Source organism: Ricinus communis, chromosome 3 (assembly GCF_019578655.1).
Source record: "Ricinus communis isolate WT05 ecotype wild-type chromosome 3, ASM1957865v1, whole genome shotgun sequence".
Lineage (NCBI taxonomy): Eukaryota > Viridiplantae > Streptophyta > Magnoliopsida > Malpighiales > Euphorbiaceae > Ricinus > Ricinus communis.
Window position 1 is genome coordinate 5898409 of NC_063258.1, and position 21880 is coordinate 5920288.

Sequence of the window (21880 nt, forward strand, 5' to 3'; positions counted from 1 at the left end):
TTATTTGATTTTAACAGGTTATGATTCGACACATAATGACTCATTGGGTATTTAACTTTATCAGAAATTTTAGGCTCATAACTAAGTTTAGGAATACCTTTGGTGGATTGTTCTGTTAATTTTTTCTTGGTGGATCGAGTTCAGGAATAGGAATATCTTCAGCAGGTGATTGGCGTGGTATTTCAGCTTGGGATTCAAGTCTTCTTCACTCGAGAACTCTTCTTCAACCGATGGAGTTAGAGCTTCTTGTTCAATACGTATCCCATGATTTTCGGAGTGATCACCAACACCATTATCAACCACTTCATACTCCTCATGAAATTGATAATCTAATGTCTAAATTTCTTCTTATCTCTCCTCCAAAAATTTAGACTCAAAATACATCACATCTTCATGAAAGACTACATCTATAGATATGAACATATGTCGAGTTGGAGGATGATAACACTTGTACCCCTTTTTATTTGTTGCATATCCAAGAAACACACATCTTATTGCTCGAGGAGCAAACTTATGGCGGTGATGTTTATGAATATGAGCAAATACTACACAGCCGAAGACACAAGGAGGTAAGTTTGATGTTGATGGAGCAGCTGTAGTATCATTAAGGACCTGAAAAGGTGTCTAAAAATCAAGAATCCGTGAAGGACTTCAGTTAATTAAATATGCAGCAGAAGCAAAAGCTTCTCCCCAATATGTTAATGGCATTTTTGAATGAAGCAATGAGGCACGAACAACTTCTAGTAAATGCATATTCTTCCTTTCAGTTACCCATTTTGTTGGGATGTATAAACACATGTACTTTGATTAACAATTCCGTTTTCTTCCAAATAATACTTTAATTCAAAGTTATGGTATTCACCACCATTATCGTTGTGAAGCACTTGAATATGTGCATTATATTGAGTCTTAACACGTGTGTGAAATTTCTGAAACAATGCACTCACATCACTCTTAGATTTCATTAAGCACACCCAAGTTATCCTTGTGCAATCATCGATAAAAGTAACAAACCAACGAGATCCCTCCAAAGTTGAAATCTTAGATGGACCCTAAACATCAGAATGAACAATCATAAAAGGTAAATGACCTCTATTAAAACTTGATAAAAAAGAGCTACGATGACTCTTGGCAAGTTCACAAAAATCACAATGAAAAATAGAAACATCAATGTTGTTAAACAAACTAGGAAATAAATTTTTTAGGTAGCCAAAAGAAGCATGCCCTAGTCATCTATGTCGTAACCAAATTTTTGCTTCATTTTTTCCCTTCTTTGGACCATCCATTGCAAACGCATGATGTAACTTGGAAGAAGTATTCGATTGCAAGTCCAAGTAGTACAAATTCCCTCGCCTAATACTACAGCCAATCGTCTGCTTCGTTTGAATATCCTTAAAACAATAGAAATTAGGCCATAAAATAACAACACAAGACAAAGCTGATGTTATTTGGGAAACAGATAAAAGGCTATAATTTAATGATGGAATAATTAAAACTGAGTCTAAATTTAAAGACTTGGTGGCAGTAATAGATCCCTCTCCAATAATTGGAACCTCATTACCATTTGCTACCGAAACAAATTTTTGTAAGGATGGTCTAAGTTTCTTAACCTATCCAGAATCAAAGGTCATATGATTTGAAGCACCAGAATCAATTATCCATGTACCATCACAAACAGATGTAGAAACATTAAACACCTTACCTTCCTTGCTTGTGCTTGCTACTAATGTTGAAGTTGATTCAACATTGTCCATACTTGTTTTGGTTTCAACAACAACGGAAATCAGGGAATTCTTAGCTTTCCTTCTTTGTGATCCTCGATTCTGATCCCACCAATTTGGATAGCCTACAAGCTCAAAGCAACAATCTTTGATGTGGCCTGACTTATCACAATGAGTACATTTTTGTATAGACTTTTCAATACCAATAGATGTCTTTGACTTGTTGCGAATCACCATAGCAGCAACATCAGAGTCTTCATAGTCTCCTTTTAATGTTACACGGCGGTTCTCCTCTCGTCAAATCAGGGTATAGCTTTCTTCTAGGCCTGAAGTAGACTCCTGACATAGGATTTCTCCAGGACAGGAACCTGCTCAAAATGATCATCCAGTCCAGCTAAAAGTATATGCACCAATAGTCGTTCAATAGATTTTTGGTACGCAACCACATCATTAGGATCCTTCATGACCATTTTGTCTATGTGATCCAATTCCTGAAAAATTGCAGTTAGTTCTCCATAATATTCAGAGAGAGATCTTCCATTCTGTTTGGTTGCAAAGGCTTTCTGGTTTAAGGCGAAGAGCTGCAACTCATCACTGCCATCATAGAAAGCTTTTGATAAAGCAGTCCAAATTTCATGGACAATGGATAAGCGAAAATATCGCTTCATGATCTCTAGACTCATAGACATTAATAGCCATCTCTTCACTTTTGGTTTTCAGCATACCACTTTTCATACCCATCCTCTGATTCAGCTGGTGGTTTTATTTTTTCCTGAATATGGAAAGCTTTCCTCTTTCAACAATATGCATTTCCATTAGTTGGGATCATACGTCATTAATTTGATTTTGTAAGCGTAATTCCTGCATTGAATGCTTTTTCAGATTGAATGATAATATGTTTCGATCCAGATGGTTCACCATCTCTACCACTCATGTTGTTTTAAGTGTTTCAAGGTTTTTTTTTTTGAGTCAGCTCTGATACCAACTTGAAAGAGATAACATAAGAATTAGGTTTTCATTATTGTATTCTAATATCAAAAAGAGATACATCAGCCTTAAATTTATACTCATATGTAAGACTTTGATAGAAACTAAATAACAACCTCTTAATAGCTCGACTCTAAATTTAAAAAATAAATACTTATCATATCCTAACAGCCCTAACAATTCTTTATAGAAACAAGAATCTCAACAGAATGATCTATCACAACAATTACAAATTTCCTTTACCTTAATGCTAAAGGGAAGGATCTTATCCATCCCCCAAATTGTGAATGACCAAAGACACTTTAAGGAAAATTGGCTTAGAGCTGGCTTATGAATCGAATCACTATGCTTCAGACATTTTTGACATTTTTTCACCAATTTTACTGCTTCAGCTTTTATGGTTAGCTAATAAAATCCTTGCAATAAAGCTTTTCTTATGATCATCCTTTCTTCCTGGTGGGCACCATAAACTCTCTCTTGTATTTCTTGTAAAACATACCTCTATTTCCAAGAAACACGCTTAGACTAAGTCCTGAAAACTTGGCTCCTTCTCTTTGGACTTGCTCATTTCTCAGGGTTTGGGTGACTTTTTGTCAGAATCTTTCTGCTTTAAACCCTTAAGCTTAGCTTCCATCTTTTGCTAGTTTCTACGCCCCTCATCCAACTCGATATATTTTCTAGCTATCACCATAAGTCTTGACAAGGTGTCAAGTTTTTTAGTATGGAATTTATCAATAAGCTTACCTAGTTGAGTTCCTGCTTACAAAGCTTTCGTGGCAGTTTCCACATTGAGGTTTTCAATTTGTCTTGGTTCATTGTTGAATCTTTCAAGATAACTACGCAATGTTTCATTCTCTCCATATTTACAAATTTTTCAAATCACTGGTGCACTTTTTAGGTGGTACATTGGCGATCAAGCATAATATGAAGGCCTTTGAAAGAGACTCGAAGATCGAATGGATCCATTGGGCAACTCTAAGTACCACCTAAGAGTTGAATCTATGAAAGTGGTAGGAAACACATGACATATAATTGCATCAGTTGAATCTAAAAGCAATATTTGACATATAAACTTGTGAAGATGAGGTCCTAGATCTCTTATTTTCGTAAATGAGTCGAAGGTTGCCAATTTGAGCTTAGCTAGAGACTTTTCAACCATTATCTCTAGGGATAAGGGTGATCTTTTTGCCATGAAATTTTTTAAATCATAATGCGATGTCTTCAGTTCTTTCATTGCCTCCAACAATTGTCATTTAAGATTTGGATTATCTCGCCTTACTACAACGACATTCACAGTGTCCACGTTCGTACATTGATGGATTTCTGCTTCATCTTTTATATTCTCAAGATTAGCATTATGCTGTTGATTTTCTCCATTTGGAGGTGGAGGTGGTGGAGGAGGTGCATGCCTAACTCCAACTTAAAGGTCATTTAAATCCATCGCAAGATTAACAAGCGGTGCCGGGGCAACAACCTGGGATAATGTCTCATGAATAATCTGTTGCTATTAGTCTTGAAATTATAAGAGTGCAGTATTTGTTATTCGATTGAAGGTTGTCTTGGGGGTTGAGGATAACTCTGGTGACTCTTCCATTATAACTCCCAATGGCGTAACAAAAGTTAAACTGCCTCCGATTTCTAAATTAGGAAAGTGCAAAGGTCTACGGAAATGAGTCAGTGACGTGCGCCCTTGAGAAATTGGTGTTGAACTAGGTGTTATAATGATAGGGGAATTATGAGCCAGTAATGGTATACTGAACATAGGCTTCGTTGAGTTTGCATGGTCAACTGGTGGAATTTGCTCGTTTGAAGCCATCTTTAGAAATCAATCACAAAAAGAGAAGGCTTTTACTCTTCCCATAGATAGTGCCAAATAATGATATCCAAAAATAACGATGCCAATTAGATAAATCTCCAAGCTATTGAATCCCTTTCAAAGATAGAAAGATATCCTGAAAGGACCTAAACTTAGCGTCCAGGAAAGCTTCCGATGCCTAAATCAACAATGATAGAGTAATTTAAACCTAGAAAAAAAAACTAATAGTAGCTAAAACTTGTGTAAAAAGCATATCTTGCCTCATAATGAACTTTTTGTATATATAATAAGGAAATAATTTGCTTCTTAGTATGCTTAGGCTTCTTAGTATTATAACAACAAATAATAATGAGTAAATGTGAGTCTCATACTTTAATACGTTCTTAAATATTATTTATTTAACCACCGGCTATTTGGAGAGAGTGCTATAGTATTCTGAATCCTTTTGAATTGCTGCACGTCTTTTATTTTCATTCTCTATCTCGGCATATATAAAATTATAATAAAATATGATGTTATTAATCTTATTAAAATTTATAATTTATTATATTATTATCTTAAAAAATAATAAATAATAAATAAATAATTTTTATTAAAATAGTTTAATCTACAATTCAACCGATGAGACTCGTAAATAACACCTTAATCATTTCGCTAACTATTTTGATTTTTGAAACACTGCATCAAACAATATCAAATCAAGATTATTAATACCTTCTTCAATCGATACACTATCTTCATCACATATATACCAAACAATTCCGAACCATAAATGATAGCCTACTTGCAATCTCGAAGACATACTTTAACTTTTTCTTAAACACAGCCAAACGGCCTATACTTGCTAAAGAGCGCCAAGAACTAGAACAAGCTTAAATAGTCCTCCTTGTCCTCTCCACTAAACTAAAACCTTTCGCTGTCTTCAGTCTGTCCTGGCAATGTCAACGACGATAGACCTTAAGCTTTCTCGATCCAACCGTATATATCGCCCTTCTGTATATTCTCTCTCTCTGCGTGTGTTTATACAACAAAACCCACAATTTTTTGCACATAAAATGACGATGATTTCTTGTTTGGTACACAATTTCAGGATCCTCTCAGAGGCAAAATAGTAATCAAGTCATCTTCTTCACTTTCTCACTATGGGATTCGTCTTACTGTCAACGGATCCGTTAACTTACAGGTTTTCAGTTCAGTTCCTCTGTTTGGTTTCGAATACGAATGAAATATGATACTTTTTGTTGCAATTCTCTGTTTTTTTTTTCTTGGTTTATAAAATTTTTGATGCATCCATACATGCATACTGTTTGGAGAACTGAAGGGGAAAAGAGGGCATTTTGAAATAAATTTAATCATATCAAAAGTGAACTGGTTTGCAAGAATTCAATTCAATTGACCTCTTGTGCTTAATATGCTCCAGAGAATGAATTTATGATTGCTTAAGTTTTGTTTGCAGGTTCGAGGAGGATCTGCAGGAGTTATTGAGTCATTTTATGGCGCTATTAAGCCCATCACCATTGTGTAAGTTCCAATTTTCGGTTTTTAATTTATTTTTCTTAAAAATTTATCTCACAAGGAAGCTTCTATTTGCTTCTTGGTGAAATAAGAATTACCTGTGGAATATATGTAAAATGCAAAACAAGGAGTTATAGTTACAGTATTTAGTAATGGTGGATGTACATTTAGTGTTTGATTTATGCAGCTTTGTGCTCTAGAGCTATGTTGATATTTTTGTGGATTTGATTTTGATGTAGTCCACATAGGAAGCTAGGATTAGGTCTGACACGTAGAATAATGTGAAAGATAAAAGAATAGGAAATTCTGTGGGAAATTAAGGTTTTCATTGCAGCATGATTTAGGTTTTAGATATGATAAATGAACCTCTTGGGCTGGAGAGTATATGGCTTTTGGTAATATATATAATGCCATAGATGATAATTATGGGGCACAGATTAGGATTTTCAATGAGGATATGTAGATTTCTATGTTGAAAAGACCACCATCATATTCGGGCACAAAAGGCACCTCAAGCCTAAGCACAATTCACATGCAAGTGCTGAGAAATGTAAGGTGCATATCAACAGAAAATGCAAAATAATACAATTAGCAAATCTTGTAATTGAAGAACAATTAAATTCAAAATTAAATATCCATGTTGCAGAGAAGATAATTGTCATAGATGTTGTATATAAAATAGGATTATATATAGCAATTAGAAGATTGGTTTAATTAGGAGTCTTAAATTAATTAGGATTGTATGTAGTGTGTGTGTGTGTATGTATATATGGGTGTAACTCTATTCATTATGTAATTGAATCCTTTGGTTAAATTACATGGTATTAGAGCACCAGGTCTGTACCTTTTGGAATCTCTTTAAAAGAAAAAAATTACAAACAATTTAGAAATTTACAAACAGGGGTAGGTTTTAGGGTTTCTCGGGTCCCCTTCCTCCGCTGCTTTGCTACTCTCACCGCTTGCACCAGAGGGAGCGCTAGCCGTCGATAGACCTTTGCCTGAAGTTTTGTCACTAGAAACCCTGCGCATGACCCACATGGGTCGCTAGAAGTTCTCTGCTACAAATCCACGTGTCGGCGCATGGAGGTGCGTCCTTTGTCGGAATTTGCTTCGGTTTTTCTTGATCAACTCGCCTCGGCTTCTACAACTTGTTTGTGTTCTTGTTTGGGTCAGCATCATTGTGTTGGGATCTCTTATGTTATAGGTTTGATTTTTCGGAAATTTTTAGGCAGAATTTGTTTTCCATATTTGGGTTTGCTTTACGTGGAATATGGTTGAGAAAAAGGTTGTGGTTGTTTCTGATGTGGTCCCGATGATGTTGAAAATCATGGAACATGAACTTAATGCTTCATATTATCTTGATTTGAGTCAAACTATTGAATTATATTTGCTAAGTATATCTATAGATAGTGATTTGATCGATGATCCTCCAAAAGATGATGCTAGACTACCTTGGATGAGAAAAGATGTTTTTACAGATACGCAATTCTATTGACAGTAAGCCAGTTGGTATAATTGCTCACTATAGGATAGTATAGAATTAATGAATTATTTAGAATTTCTATATTCCGAGAAGGGAAATAATTCTCATATTTATGATGTGTGTAAAACATTTTATAGGGCTGGCTGACAAAAGAGAAAAGTCTCACCAATTATTTTATGGATTTCAAAAAAAAACATATGAAGAACTTAATATCTTGTTTCCTTTTAGTAGTGATATAACTGTTTAACAAGCTCAACGTGAAAAGATGGTTGTTATGAGATTTTTAGCTGGACTCCCTTTTGAATTTGAGAATGCTAAATCTCAAACTCTTTCCAGTTTAGAAATTTTTTCTCTACATGATGCTTTTATTAGAGTTGTTCGTATAGAAAGTTCTTCACTTGTTCAGCCTAGTAGTGTCCTTTTTAGTGGTAATACTATATCTGTATCAGGAAAACAACAATACAAGAGCGCGAGTGGTAGTAAAGGGATGAGATCTAGCAACTATCTAATACTCGTGGACAAAGTCAGGAGAGATAGTGTGTCACTATTATCATAAGCCAGGACATATAAAAAGAGATTGTAGGAAGTTGCAGAATAAGAAAACTCAGCCCACCCATATTGCAACCACCACAGATACTTCTGAGAAGCCTGCAATGATATTTGCAGATGATTATGCAAAATTTGCCTAGTACTAAGAATCATTGAAAACTCAATCTCCTCCTATTACTGCAATCGTCGAGTCAGGTTAATTCAACACATGTCTTGTGTCCTCTTCAAAATGGGTCAATGATTTTGGTGCTGCAGATCATGTGACAGGTAATTGAAAACCGTTTTCTAAATTTTAGTCGCATAAATCTAGCTCTCCAGCTACTTTAGCAGATGGGTCAATATCTTATGTTATTGGGTCTGAGACAATTAATTTAACATCGTCACTTTATCACCTGTTTTTAGTTTACCACAGTTATCATTTAATTTTTTGTCAGCAAACTCACTCGTAGCCTTAACTATTGTGTATTTGTTGGAGAGAATTTGGTTTCGTGGAAAAACAAGAAGCAGAATTTGTCTCATGTTCAAGTGCAGAATCAAAGTATAGAGTTATGTCTAAGTCTGTATATGAAATAATATGGATATATCAGCTTTTGACTGAAAGTAGGCCTTAAAACTTCAACACTAGCGGAATAAACTTCAATTTAGCCACTAATTTTGTCACACAGGCTCAATTTAATTATTTTCTAAATTTATGGACTTTTTAGCCCAAACCTTTATATATTTAGCTTAAATTAATCTATTTTGGAAAAATTGAAAGTAAAAGTCACTCTCTTGAAAATAAAAAAATAATTAAAAATTTTATAATAATATTTAAAAATTATTTTATAATTTTAGTACAATTAATATAATTAAGCAATAAGTATTTATTACTACTATTATTCTCGCTAAAATCGCTTTCATCTCCACCGCCCTCAGCACCACCACCACTATAACTGTCTCCTTCACCGTCATTATTAAAAAAAAAAACAGTAATAACATTGAAAAGTGGCAATATTTATTTTTTTTATTGCGTTTTGTTTAAATATAAATATATATTTTTTAGTTTAAATAATTTAATTTAATGTAAGAATTATTATTTTTAGTTTTTCATTGTATCCACTCTCTTTCTAGAGTGTGTAACTCACTCTTATTTAAAAAATAGCACTGATTTGAGCTGAATATATAAAGGATTGGACTAAAATATCCATAAATTTTAAAAAGTGACTAAATTGAACCCCAACAATAAGGTCAGTAGCCAAATTGAAAACTTTATTCTAGCACCAGCCAAGTTGTGGTGTGATAACCAAGTTGCTCTTCACATTGCATCCAATCTTGTATTTCATGAACAAACTAAGTAGATCGAGATTAACTGCCATTTCATTCGTGAGAAGATTCAGCAAGGTTTGATTTTTATAAGCTATGTGAAGATAGGAAAACAACTGGGAGATATCTTCACGAAGGCTCTTAATAGGATTTGGGTTGGTTATTCTCTGTAACAAACTGGACATGATTAATATCTATGCTCCAGCTTGAAGGCGACTATTATAGATGTTATATGTAAAATAGGATTGTGTATAGCAATTAGAAGATTTGTGTAATTAGGAGTCATAAATAAATTAGGATTATATATATATATATGAGTATTGATTATTGTAATTCGAATCCTTCAGTCAAATTATAATAATTAGTAACATTAGTTCAATATACATTTAAAGAACTATAATGCATAAGTTTTATAAAACAAAGATAATCAAAATAGCAAGCAATACTAAGCTTATTTCTGCAAATGCTGAAATAAATTGTAAAAGCTATCATTAGATAGAATTGCAAAGTGCAAAGAAACTAATGATCACTATAGAGCATAGAAATTCAACCCAAACAAGGTCACAAGTAAACCATGGATAGATCCAAATGTTGAAATTCATCAAGCTATTGCATTACAAGCTTTGTCACTTAGCTGTTTCTTACATGCGTCACTTTTTGCTGTTTGTCTCATCTTTCCATCCCTCCTAATTTGCTCAACTTTTTTGGCATTAGCTGTTACATTTACCTATAATTGGCTTATATCATATTTGTCAAAAGTTCCCTTCATTTTCTTTTGGTAAATAACTATATCTATACCACTGATTTGTTTTTCTCTTAACAGGAATAAGAGCTTTGAGATCAGATCTTCAGGAAAAATTGGTTCAGGTACAACGGAGGTAGATATATTGAAGATGATTTAATTTGGAATTGATATAAACAATGTTTTGGCTGTTGATTTTCTTAGGATGATGCAAGACCCATGATTTAATGACTAGTACAAGTCTTTTGGTTTCTCATGTGGGGCATTGTCTCTCAACTGAACCACCATTTGTCCTTTTGGCTGGTTATTAGATAATCATATATATATTTTCCCCTCCATGTCTGATGTATTTTCTATATTTCCCTTTGTTTTCTAACTGCATGTGCAATTTGTTTTCTTTGTAACTTCAAAAAGACGTTTGCTTTCTGTGACAGATACCATTTTCTACAATTCTGAAGAAACCTGGAGAAGAAAATTTAGAAAGGTTTTATGAGACTTTCCATGGAACAAATGTTAGCATTCAGGTGAATATTGACTTATGGAAGCACCGATACTAATTGGCTGATATTTTCATTGTGATTCTCCTTGGTTTCAGTTTCTTATGTTCTCCATCTATTTCTATTTTTCTTTTACATTTTATGATTAACGAACCTTTTGATAGTATTTGGCAACTGTAGATATAATCAGAGGATACTTGCATAAATCGTTATCTACAACCATGGAGTTTATAGTTGAAAGTGACAAAGGTGAAGTTTTGATGTTAGGAACATTACTTCTTATTCTTATTATTGTCTAATACTTAAACTCAATAAGTTTCCATCTATCTGTGGCTGTTATCTTCAGTTGATCTTCTTGAGAGACCAGTTTCTCCTGAAATGGCTATCTTTTACATTACTCAGGACACTCAAAGACATCCCTTGCTTCCTGAATTAAAGTCAGGTTTGCTTCTTCTTCTCTATTCCTAATTCCTATTGTCTTTTTCAGAGTCTTTAATACAAGTTTATAAGTGGCATCCAGTGATATTTTTGTATGAAGGAGCATGTAGGTGCACATGTTTGTTTATTTGCATATTGCATGATTTGGAATTCCAGCTGTATGCATCTAAGTATTGTGTAAGCACTTGTAGTATTTAGAAGATCTGTGAACTGTATATGGTTGAATAGGTGGTTTTCGAGTGACTGGAAGAATATCTACTCAATGTTCCTTGTTGGATCCTATCAGTGGCGAGCTAATAGTAGAAAGATCTGCAGTTTCCCTTCGCTCCATTGACATTCACTTGCTTCGAGTAGAGTCAATTCTTCTTGGAGAGAAAATTGTGACTGAAACCTCTTTGATTCAGACCACACAGGCATGGCACGTTTCACATCTTATGAAATTCCCAACTCATATGATGATCTTTTATATTTCTTTTCCTTTAACATTATCAGATAGCAGATGGAGATGTCTGTCGCAATGTGACTTTTCCCATATATGTTATTCTACCCCGTCTTTTGACTTGTCCTACTGTCTTAGCCGGGTGAGTCCTTGACCTTCTTTAGTATAGTTTTTTAGCGAATGCATTAAAGTGAAAGGAAACTGTAAGAAAATTAAAATTGGTTATGCTGAAGCTTAGCTGCTAAAATCCTTTTTTTTTTTTTTTAATATTTCTCAGTTCAAAAGAAAGTGGACTAAATTGAGTCAAAATTATGTTAAACTCAATGCTACTACATGTTGGAGTAATTACAGTAATACTTATGCTTTCTCTTTTCTTTGGTTTAAATTGTTGAGTTGATCATGCAAATAGGTTAATTGGTATACCTGCACTTAATTTCTTATGGAGGTAATTGGTTTGGTATCTGGGCCCTTCATGAAAATCCAATAGCCGAATGGTCCCAATTAAGAGTTTGCAATTGGTCTGGTTCCATAAGGATCATTGTTCGGTATTTTTTCACCAGGATTCTCCTCTTTATTGAGAAAATGTTACAGCTTTTGTAGCTTATTTAGGTGTTTGACGTGGGAAACAATGAAGGTGAACTTCGATATCTGGACAGTGGAAAAGTTGATTTATTTCCCTTGCACCCAGTGTTATAGCTATAGGAGTAAAATGCTTGACGACTTCGGGCTTCTTCTACTTTGCTTATAATCATTGCCTGTACAGTTTTCTTGAGATGTTGTATCAGAAAAGGTTAAACTATGCAGTGATTATTTCTCCCACCATTCTATTAGTCATTTATTTAGTTATCTATTTTGGTGTGTGGTGGGGGGAGGGGATGGCGTGGGTTTATGCACATTTTGCATGTTCAAGTGGATTTTAAGTAATGTCATCTACTACTTAATCTGTGTGGCTGGCATCCTTTCATTGGCTCTGGTCTTGATTATTGTGTTTATATGACAATGTCAATATGGTCACCAGAATAAGCTCCTTTTCTTCTCTGTATTGCCTGTTGCAGACCATTTTCAATTGAGTTCAAAGTGTCCATTGTTATCAGCTTTCAGTCAGAACTGTCCAGATTGCATACAAAATCTGATCCAAGAACTCCAAGACTCTGGGTAAGCATTATTTCTAAATTTTCACTCTAGAGGTAAGCTATTTGGCATATCTAAAATGCCTTTTTAATTTCAGCTTGCAATGGAAACTTTACCGCTTGAACTTGTCCGATCAAAGTGAGCAATCAATCCGGAGGAAATAATATACAGCGATCTTTTATATGCCTTTCAAGATTGCCCTGAAGGTACAGAGGCAATAGTGCAAATACAGCAGTGTCCATCCGAAATATGCTTGGGTGTCTGTATGTTCAGAACTAAAACTATTATTATGAATGTAAAGTCTACACCTTCAGATTGAAATCATGATATCAGCATATGTAAACTTCACTGAAGCAAGACCCTGTATATCTTCTTGGGTCCTAAACTATTTCTGCGCCATGCTCCGGTTGTTTGTTGGTAATTATTGATGGATTGATTGAGATAATATAAACAGGGTTATCCTTTTTCTGCACCAACCAAAATAAGAAAAATAACAGAAAGATTGATTGAGAATTGCATACTGGAGTGAAGATCTTTAGTTGCCAGAAATGGCATTCATAATTTGTATCTCATTACATCTGCATCAAGTGTTCCAAGTCAATTTTATGCTATCTTTGATTGTTTATACGCTTTCAGAATAAGAAAAATGCAGATAAAAGTACAGATTTAATGACCTGACAGGGCATTTCCAAATGGACTGTGTAGTACTAAGAAATATTGAAATCAAAGTCAGCACAATACTGGAGTCGTTCTGCAAGACAGTAAGATTTAGTTTGGAGTTTGAACTTTGCACAGCTGATAGATTGTAGTATTTGAATTTGAATTTGAACACCAACCGGAGCCGATTAATCAAAGAAGGTAGATTTCAGTGTCGAGTTTGAACTCTAAGCCAACCGATTAACAAAGAAGGTAAATTTTAGTATTGAGTTTGAACTAGCAGTTTGCCCTGTCAAGAGACAAAGAATATTGAAGAAAGATACTATTCTGCACGAGAATTCAATGAAAATTTTCACACTATTCATGCCACTTGAATCCCTGCTTTCAGGAAAAATTATATATAAATTTCTTAGTTGATACTATATTTAATTACTTTTTTAGTTATCATTAATTAATAAAAATTCTTTTGAGAATATTACCTAATAATAATTTAAAAAGCCATATCTCCATGCTTCCACTTTTCTGGAAGCTTTACAGGTACATTCAAAGAAATTTTCTCCCTCTTAAAATTTACTATAAAGTCTTAAATAAATTATAAAAAAACTATATCTACATTTCCTAACTCCATATCTTCTTTTGAAGGAAGTTTTATCTAGTTGAATGAGAATTTTTCTGGAGAATTCAAAATATTCACTGTAAAAATAGCTGTTTTTCTTTGACACTGCCTGGTTCAGTTAATAGTTCAGTTCATGTAAAAATCCATTAATAACAATAGCCTCTCAAGCACATACAAAAACCTCATAAGTTTATTAGTTGAGGTGGTATAAGATCAACCTCTAGTTTATAATTCTGCAAAACCAACACTAAACATTATTCTCACTCCTATCACGCCCGACCGCTGCTATTTCACTCAACTGAGAACTCAAACAACATAGTGTGCTTGTATGTCTCACCAGGTCGAACGACAACTGATGGGAAGTTCGGTTGGTTTATGGCATTTGGAAATCCTTGCGTCTCCAAACACAGCCCCGAATGCTTTCCATAAACAGCGCCTCCCTTTCCGACTACTCCATTCACGTAGTTTGCAGTATAAAACTGCATCCCGGGAGCATTGGTCCACAAGTTAAGGACCCTCGAGCTTGATGGATCCTTGAGTTTTGCAGCACGTTTCAATCCTGATTTCTCTTCTCCGCAGTCGAGCACGTAGTTGTGATCATACCCTAAACCAACTTCACGGATTGAAGCACCGACCTTCTTTTCAGTGGTGAAATCAAAAGGAGTGCCTTTAACTGGCATGATGTCACCAGTTGGTACAGTATTCTGATCTACAGGTGTAACTTGAGATCCCCATATTTGAATTGCATGGTCAAGTATACTCCCTGAGTTGTGACCAGCTAAGTTCCAGTAGGTATGCTGAGCTAAGTTGACTGGAGTAGCTTTGTCCTTGGGTACTGCTTCCATATCAAGTCTCATTGTGGTGCTTGAAGCAAGAGAATAAGTTGCAGTTACAGAAAGATCTCCAGGGTAACCTATTTATCAGAAGAAACGAAAAAAAAAAGAAACAAAATAAGAGAGAGACTAAGCCGGAGAGATAAAGAAGTCAAGTAGATGGGGGAGGGGAATACCTTCCTCTCCATCATGACTATGGTACTTGAAAGTAATTGATGGATTTTCGCCTTTCTTATAATCTGCTACCTCCCAGATCATCTTATCAAAACCCTTGAGCCCACCTAAACATGACATAAAGATTGTCAAATTTACATGCAAGAAGCGTCTGCAAATAGGTATTTAATCTGGAACCGATCAACATCATGGCAAAATTATCTATTGTCACCCCAATAAAAACAAAAAAATTGGAAACTAGAACTAGAAATGTACTAGTCACTGTAAAATTTTAAGTCACAATGCTCTAAAAGAGCATTTTCATCCTCTAATCAATCCTTGTCAAGTGTACCCATTCCAAATTTCATTCGAATCAAATGATCCGCAGCTGCCACAGTGACAATGGAGAAACCAATTACTACACAGCAATTTCGTGAATGGAGAAATCTTATATGTTAATGCTAAAAATGGTCCTCCTGTCAAATTCTCCAACAAATCCTAAGCCTGAACCTACAATAACAAGTGATGTGTAAAGAATTGATCTTCCTTTCAACAAATGGCATTTTCCAAATGTAATAGTCTTGACCAGCTTAAAAGAATAAATTAAATGAAAATACAAACTTTAAGACTATAACATCACTTCTACACCATTACCATTCACTTCCTTCTCTGCCATCATTGTTTCCATTACAATTAATACTAGTACCATGTCCACAGCCGTAACTCAAAACCTACTAGGACCATGGCTGCCTTACCAGTGTTCACGTCATTACCATCCCATAGTAAGACATTTCCATTTCCGCTTACAATTGCTTGCTTACAGATACAAAACTACAAAAGAATTATTTTCAGTTTATTAGAATAGCATTGACTAAATTTCAGGTTTTCAATTTGTGGTTTATACTCTCAATTTGTACCACTTGATGGCATGAATTGAGCTCTAAACTTACAAACTCTCAGCCATCAGAATTCTTCAAAATTAATTCAACAAACTGCCCTGCAAATTATTTAAAATGATATAACAATCTCAACCCGTTTGAAACATGCAAGAATACAGTGAGAAAAGTTGGAAATAATTTAACGATTACGCACCATGAAGACTGTTTGGAGGCCTGTTAAGGGGCAAAGTGTAATCCACCCCATCAAGAGTAAACTTTCCATCTTTGATCCTGTTTGCTACTCTGCCCACAATGCTCCCAAAATAAGGGGCAACTCCTTTCTAGTCACACATAAAGAAAAGGGCTAATAACCAAAATCTGAACTAGATTAAGAGCAAAGTTACAATGATCCTGTCAAACAATTCAAATTAATACATCTGGAATCAACACCTTCTAATTCCAATAACATAATGAGCTAGATAGATCAAATGGGTTTGCAAGCAAAATTGACACTTATAAAATGGGTACTCTTTCTTTTTTTTTAAAAAGAAATAAATCATTAAGCCAATCACTTAGGATATAAGGTCGATACAGGGAATATAATTTACCAGATATGGCTCAAGAGAATCAAATCCAAGAACAACATCAGCCAAATTCCCTGGAAGATAAAGAAAACCAGAAATCTTAATCATCATAAAAAAAAAAACTTAAAAAAAAACACATTGATGACCAAACAAAGAAACTGAATATTCCCACTTTGAAAGAGATAAGAAAATAAAAGAAGAAACTGGAAGCAAAAGTTACCATTTTTGTCAGGTAGGGTCAAAGAAGTAATGGTGCAACCAAGATTGGTGATCTTGACAAGCATAGTGCCATTATTGAGTTCAAAGAGTTGTGGAGTCATCTGGGTATGATCCGCCATTGTTTCAACCACACTCTGAGTGATCGAATTGCGTCCGTTTGGTCACATATGTTGTTCAGATTATATAGTATGGTGGTAAATGACGCCATTAATAGCGATGTCCTTATCCTTTTCCACGTATTTTCATACGTGGTTCTGACTCTATTATATATTTCTACAATTTGTCGCTTTTTCTAATTTTAAATAGGGCAAAGGTGCAAATTGGCGCCTTATGTTTGGTCCAGGGGACATATAAGCCCCTAAACCAATTTTTTGAACAAATTACTTAAAAATTAACACTAAAATGGGTTGTCTAAGCCCCTTTGTTAACGTTGACAATTAACGGGGCATATGACCGTTTGAAATTGACGAGGTGGACTCCTTTGGGACCCATCAATAACCGATCAATTGAATTTGCAAAGCAGAAGCTCTCTCTTTTTACAAAATTTCTTTGCCCGATTCTATGACCCATCAACCATTGTTAACACAGATAGTCTTCCCCCTTGAGCTTGAGGCCCTGCACGTCCAACTAAAACTAAACCTGTGACAAATACCTTCCCACTATAATAATGCCTTTGAATAGCCATTGGGCTTTGGGGTTGCAATACAGTCGTTCATCTGTTACAAGAATTATACTTAAATTTAGGATCTGGGATACCCAGCGAAGCACGAAAGCCAGAATTTTTCAAAAAATGGATTCCTATTTAAGAGTAAAAGAATTTATTAGTCTTCTTTTGAGAATATCTATTCTTAAATACCTATTTATATTTTCCTTTCTTCTCGGCTGGTTATAAGACCGAATCCATTTGATTTTCTTAGATATGAGGAAAGTAGATTTCGATCCAAGAACAATGATAAAAATCACAAGCACTTAGTAAGCAAGGTGCTTGACGCGCTTTTTCCTATTCCACTGCGCTAAGTGGTCTTTCCCTTGCTGGACTTCAAGTGGTTCCTAGTGGGAAACTGCATTGCCATCTTGAGCTGTCTAGCCTCGCGTAAAAGCGATCAGAATTCAAACACGCCGCGTTTTACTGGGAAGGATCGAACCATGGGAGTGAATCATTCTGGCGCTCCAGCGATCCATCAACCTAATAACCCAAAAGTCGCATAAGTGGGTCACTCTTCTCGAGAATTCATACATCCCTTATCAATTATGGACAGCTATCTCTCGAGCACAGGTTTAGGTTCGGCCTCAATGGGAAAATAAGTAGCGTAACCAATCGTTCAAATGTACCATATTGTACCTAAAAAAAAAAATAGAAAACTAAGAAGAGCACGTACACCTCTAGTTCTAGGAATAGGTGTGGACTAAACCAAGAACAGGGCAGCATATCTGCATAATTTGCAACCATGACAACAGGCCATTTGACATACCAAAGTATAATGCAGCAGAAGACAGAATTTCTCAAAAAAAATGGACGTTTACTTGCTGTGAAGGAGTACACAGAGGCCCAGCTACAAAGCATGGCTTTAGCTTTACAATAATACGTAGCTGGTCATTACAAAAAGGAGTAATCTCACAGATTGAGCTTTTGGATCTAAGCACCGCTTTGTAAATACTGCAAGCAATGGAAAGTTTCCAATTAAAAGTGTCAAGGGAAAAAAATCAAAATCATTATAAATTTAAAAATAAAATTCAAACTGGATTGAACTAAATATTCAATACATTACAAAAGAAATACAATAACAACAGTATTTCCTTATCCAAGCAAGGGGCTAAGCACAATTAAACAACAAAATCGCTAGAACATTAAAATATAAAAGATGCATAAAACTTGTTATAAAAGGAAACAACTAAGCAGACAAGAGGGACTAAGAACCTCACTATAAAGACTGGACTGCCTTTTTTGTTAATCTGATAAAGCGTTGCGCTTTTCTTTCCCACAAAAATGCAGAGCGATGGATTTGAACCATGGAGCTGAAGAGATAATCTAGAGAGAGAAAGAGAGATATGGAGTCTTTTCTCTTTTCTCTTTTCATAATTTTGCTTTACAAATTCAACTAACCGTTATTGATGGGTCCCAACTAAGTCCACCTCGTTAGTTTCAAATGGTCATATGCCCTGTTAAAGGTCAATGTTAATAGAAGGGCTTAGACAACCCATTTTAATGTTATTTTTAAGCAATTTATTCCAAAAATTAGTTTAGGGGGTTATATGTCCTACGGACCAAACATTAGGGGCCAATTTGTATCTTTGTCCTTTTGAATATGTAGACAAAGGGTCTATTTTACAAATAAACTTGTGTCTAAGTATTAAATCAGTCAATTTTAATTTTTTAATAAATAGATTCATAATTTGTCATTTTTCAGTCAATTGAATTCAAATTTTTTAAAATTTGCCTAATACGCTCTTATATAGCGTGTCACTAGATATTGTATCAGTAAATTAATAAAATAAATGTCATTTAATTTTTACTACTTAACTAAAATCTAAAAATATGATATATTTTATTTTTTAAAAAAATTTAAATTGGATGTATTTCACTGTTAGACACAAGTTCAGATAGTTATTTATTAACAAAAAATTTAAATTTGGTGAATTTAACCCTTAGATATAAGTTCAGGGGCCTGGATATAAGTTCAGAGGATAAATGACCCTTTATCCCAAATAATAGTATAGTAAAGTTTGTTTATAGTTATATACTTAGGACCAATAAATATATTTTTTGATTTAATACTTAATTTTACCGGTAAAATGATAGCAACAAAAAATAAAATATGTTGATATCACATATTATACAAATAAGATTGATGAGATAAAATAATAATACAGTAAGATAAAATATAATATAATATAAATATTTTAAATATATATATTCAAATATTACTACATAAAAAAATATTTTCTTAAAACGAAACTTAAAAAATATTATAATATAGAGTTTATTAATTCTATTAACAACTTGTTCAAATTGGAACCAAAATTTTTTTATAACTATGTAATGTTATTCTTATATTGGATATTACTATTTCAAATTGTTAAATAATTTTCAGTAACATAATACTCTAATTGGGTAAGTTAATAATTCTACACATTCAAATTTATGTGGAATTGATTATAACTAAACTAAATTCTAACAAAATACATAAAATTTTCAAATAAATTCTATATTAATTTGTTAATGTATTTTATAATACTAAAATATCTCCTTTAACTTTATTATTTTTACTTTACTTTTATTAATATATATTTATCAAATAAAATGAATTTCTTAATAGATTTCAACTAAACATAGCATTACTTCATTCACAGCATATAAACTTTAGATTTATAGATAAATTTTATGGATTTTAACCAAACACAATCTAATGTAAGTGTATATATGGACCCAATTTTTTTTTCCTCTGTATCCCAAACTTTGGAGCCATTTTTCTGCACAGGTCAACTTTATGTTGTTCGCTTAATCAAACATTCATTTTATGTAACTAAATTGCTTTGTCCCCAAGACAAGAAGCTGACAAGAAGTTATTAGTTTTCAAAGTCAAAACAAAATTTTTTTGTGAACTATGTATGAATCTTTCAGTTCAACACACTTGCTCTCCAAGCAAAATGTGTATATAAAATAAGACATCATTCTAATTAGACATTCACTTATTTTTATTGTTTCTCCAGAGATAGACAATTAGCAATGGTGTCACTGAGGCTGCAGAAAAGGCTAGCTGCTAGTTTATTGAGATGTGGTGAAGGAAAACTGTGGCTTGATCCCAATGAAACCTGTGAAATATCCATGGCCAATTCTAGTAGGTTACCTTCTTTCTTTTCCCTGCATATATAACTCTTATTCTCTAGTATTATCATATGTGTGTGTTTGTTTTTCCATTTCATGTTGTTTTTATCTTTGTTAGCAAAAAACCAAAGACAAAATTATCTATAAGCTATTTCCATCTTCCACTAGAAATAGTATTATTTGCCCAATTTGTTCAAAAAAAGGATTATTTGATATTTTCTATCGCGATTATAATTTATTTATCTTATATATATATAAACAAATAGATAAATGATACGCAATTTAAGTATTTTATTTAAAAATATTAATTAATTGACACATATTTCAATTTATCATTATCTACGTAGGTTAAAAATAGAAGCATTTAGTCCTATGGACCTTTGAAATTTTAATCCATTTTTCTTTGATTTCTCAACTTTATTCTCACATTAAAAAAATACTTTATCATTCACTTAATATATATTGAATTCACCCATGTCTCAATATTTTAATGCTAAATAAATATCTTATTGGTCTATAAATATAGTATATAGATGAGCATATTATTACACATTGCAAGTATAGTTATTATGTTGAAGAAACCACTAGCTTTTATAAGAAATATATCTCTAACACCAACATATTTTACTTAAAAAGGCTTCATAACACTAAATGCTTTTGAACCAATCTCTAACACTTTTCTTAAAAGAAGATAACAATGGCGAACACATATATTACTTGCCAGGGTGACTTAATTTACTGGTGAGGCATGTCAAACTGCAGGGATGAACATAAGAAAGCTGATACAGGATGGTTTCATCATTAGAAAACCAGCAACAACCCATTCAAGATCACAGGCAAGGCGGATGCAGGAGGCGAAACAGAGAGGAAAGCACTCAGGTTTTGGCAAGAGGAAAGGGACAAGAGAAGCAAGGTTACCTTCAAAGCAAAAGTGGATGGGGAAACTGAGAGTGCTGAGACGTTTACTAAAAAAGTACAGAGAAGTTGACAAGATTGACAGACACATGTATCATTATATGTATATCAAAGTGAAAGGCAATGCTTTCAGGAACAAGCGTGTGCTTATGGAGAGTATTCACAAGTTAAAGGCTGAAAAGACTGCTAAGGATAGAGCAGTTCTTGACCAATTTGTAGCCTGGAAAGCCAATAGCAAACATAGTAAGAATAAAAAGAAGATTATTTCTTCTGTGAGCAGAGATTGAGCATGGCAATATGTTGAATAAATTTCTTCCTAATAGAGTAAGAGTTCTGTTATTATTATTATTATTATTTTATTTTATTAAATATTCAAATTCAATCTAATTAAATTAGAGCCTACCAAATAAAATTTTTAGAGGCGGTAAAACACTGCTGGTTAGAACTTGTTATTAAATTTTTAAAAATTAGATTAGTTGTTTGTTTATTTGTGTTTGTATACTTTTGAATATTATCTACTAGTTTTTATAGCTGACTAACACTCACATGCCCACTTATATAATTTGAAAAGGGGAACTA

At 33.8% G+C, this 21880-nt stretch overlaps 3 protein-coding genes across 6 annotated transcripts; 2 read left to right on the forward strand and 1 right to left on the reverse strand.

Moving 5' to 3' along the window:
- Nucleotides 1-5213: 5213 nt before the first annotated feature.
- Nucleotides 5214-13102, forward strand: LOC8283117 (vacuolar protein sorting-associated protein 26C). Of its 4 annotated transcripts, none has more exons than XM_048372166.1 (11): nucleotides 5214-5502; nucleotides 5615-5714; nucleotides 5981-6045; nucleotides 10197-10251; nucleotides 10550-10639; nucleotides 10777-10861; nucleotides 10959-11054; nucleotides 11279-11463; nucleotides 11543-11631; nucleotides 12545-12644; nucleotides 12718-13102. In XM_048372166.1, exons 2-11 carry the CDS (start codon nucleotides 5667-5669, stop codon nucleotides 12760-12762), a joined length of 858 nt encoding a protein of 285 aa, XP_048228123.1. In that variant the 5' UTR covers nucleotides 5214-5502; nucleotides 5615-5666; the 3' UTR covers nucleotides 12763-13102. The 4 variants fall into 4 exon arrangements, with proteins under 4 accessions (XP_048228123.1, XP_048228122.1, XP_015581667.1 ...); XM_048372165.1 differs by having other exon boundaries at nucleotides 5215-5519; XM_015726181.3 differs by having other exon boundaries at nucleotides 5217-5519; nucleotides 5615-5707.
- A 904-nt stretch (nucleotides 13103-14006) lies between these two features.
- Nucleotides 14007-16735, reverse strand: LOC8283116 (galactose mutarotase). Its single transcript, XM_002530429.3, has 5 exons — nucleotides 16562-16735; nucleotides 16366-16415; nucleotides 15972-16098; nucleotides 14903-15007; nucleotides 14007-14806 (listed from the first exon to the last, which is right to left on the reverse strand). The coding sequence occupies exons 1-5, from the start codon at nucleotides 16677-16679 to the stop codon at nucleotides 14184-14186; spliced, it is 1023 nt and encodes a 340-aa protein (XP_002530475.1). The 5' UTR covers nucleotides 16680-16735; the 3' UTR covers nucleotides 14007-14183.
- A 3519-nt stretch (nucleotides 16736-20254) lies between these two features.
- On the forward strand, nucleotides 20255-21646 carry LOC8283115 (60S ribosomal protein L19-1). The gene is made up of 2 exons (XM_002530428.4): nucleotides 20255-20399; nucleotides 21149-21646. Exons 1-2 carry the CDS (start codon nucleotides 20288-20290, stop codon nucleotides 21586-21588), a joined length of 552 nt encoding a protein of 183 aa, XP_002530474.3. The 5' UTR covers nucleotides 20255-20287; the 3' UTR covers nucleotides 21589-21646.
- The last annotated feature ends 234 nt before the right edge of the window (nucleotides 21647-21880 follow it).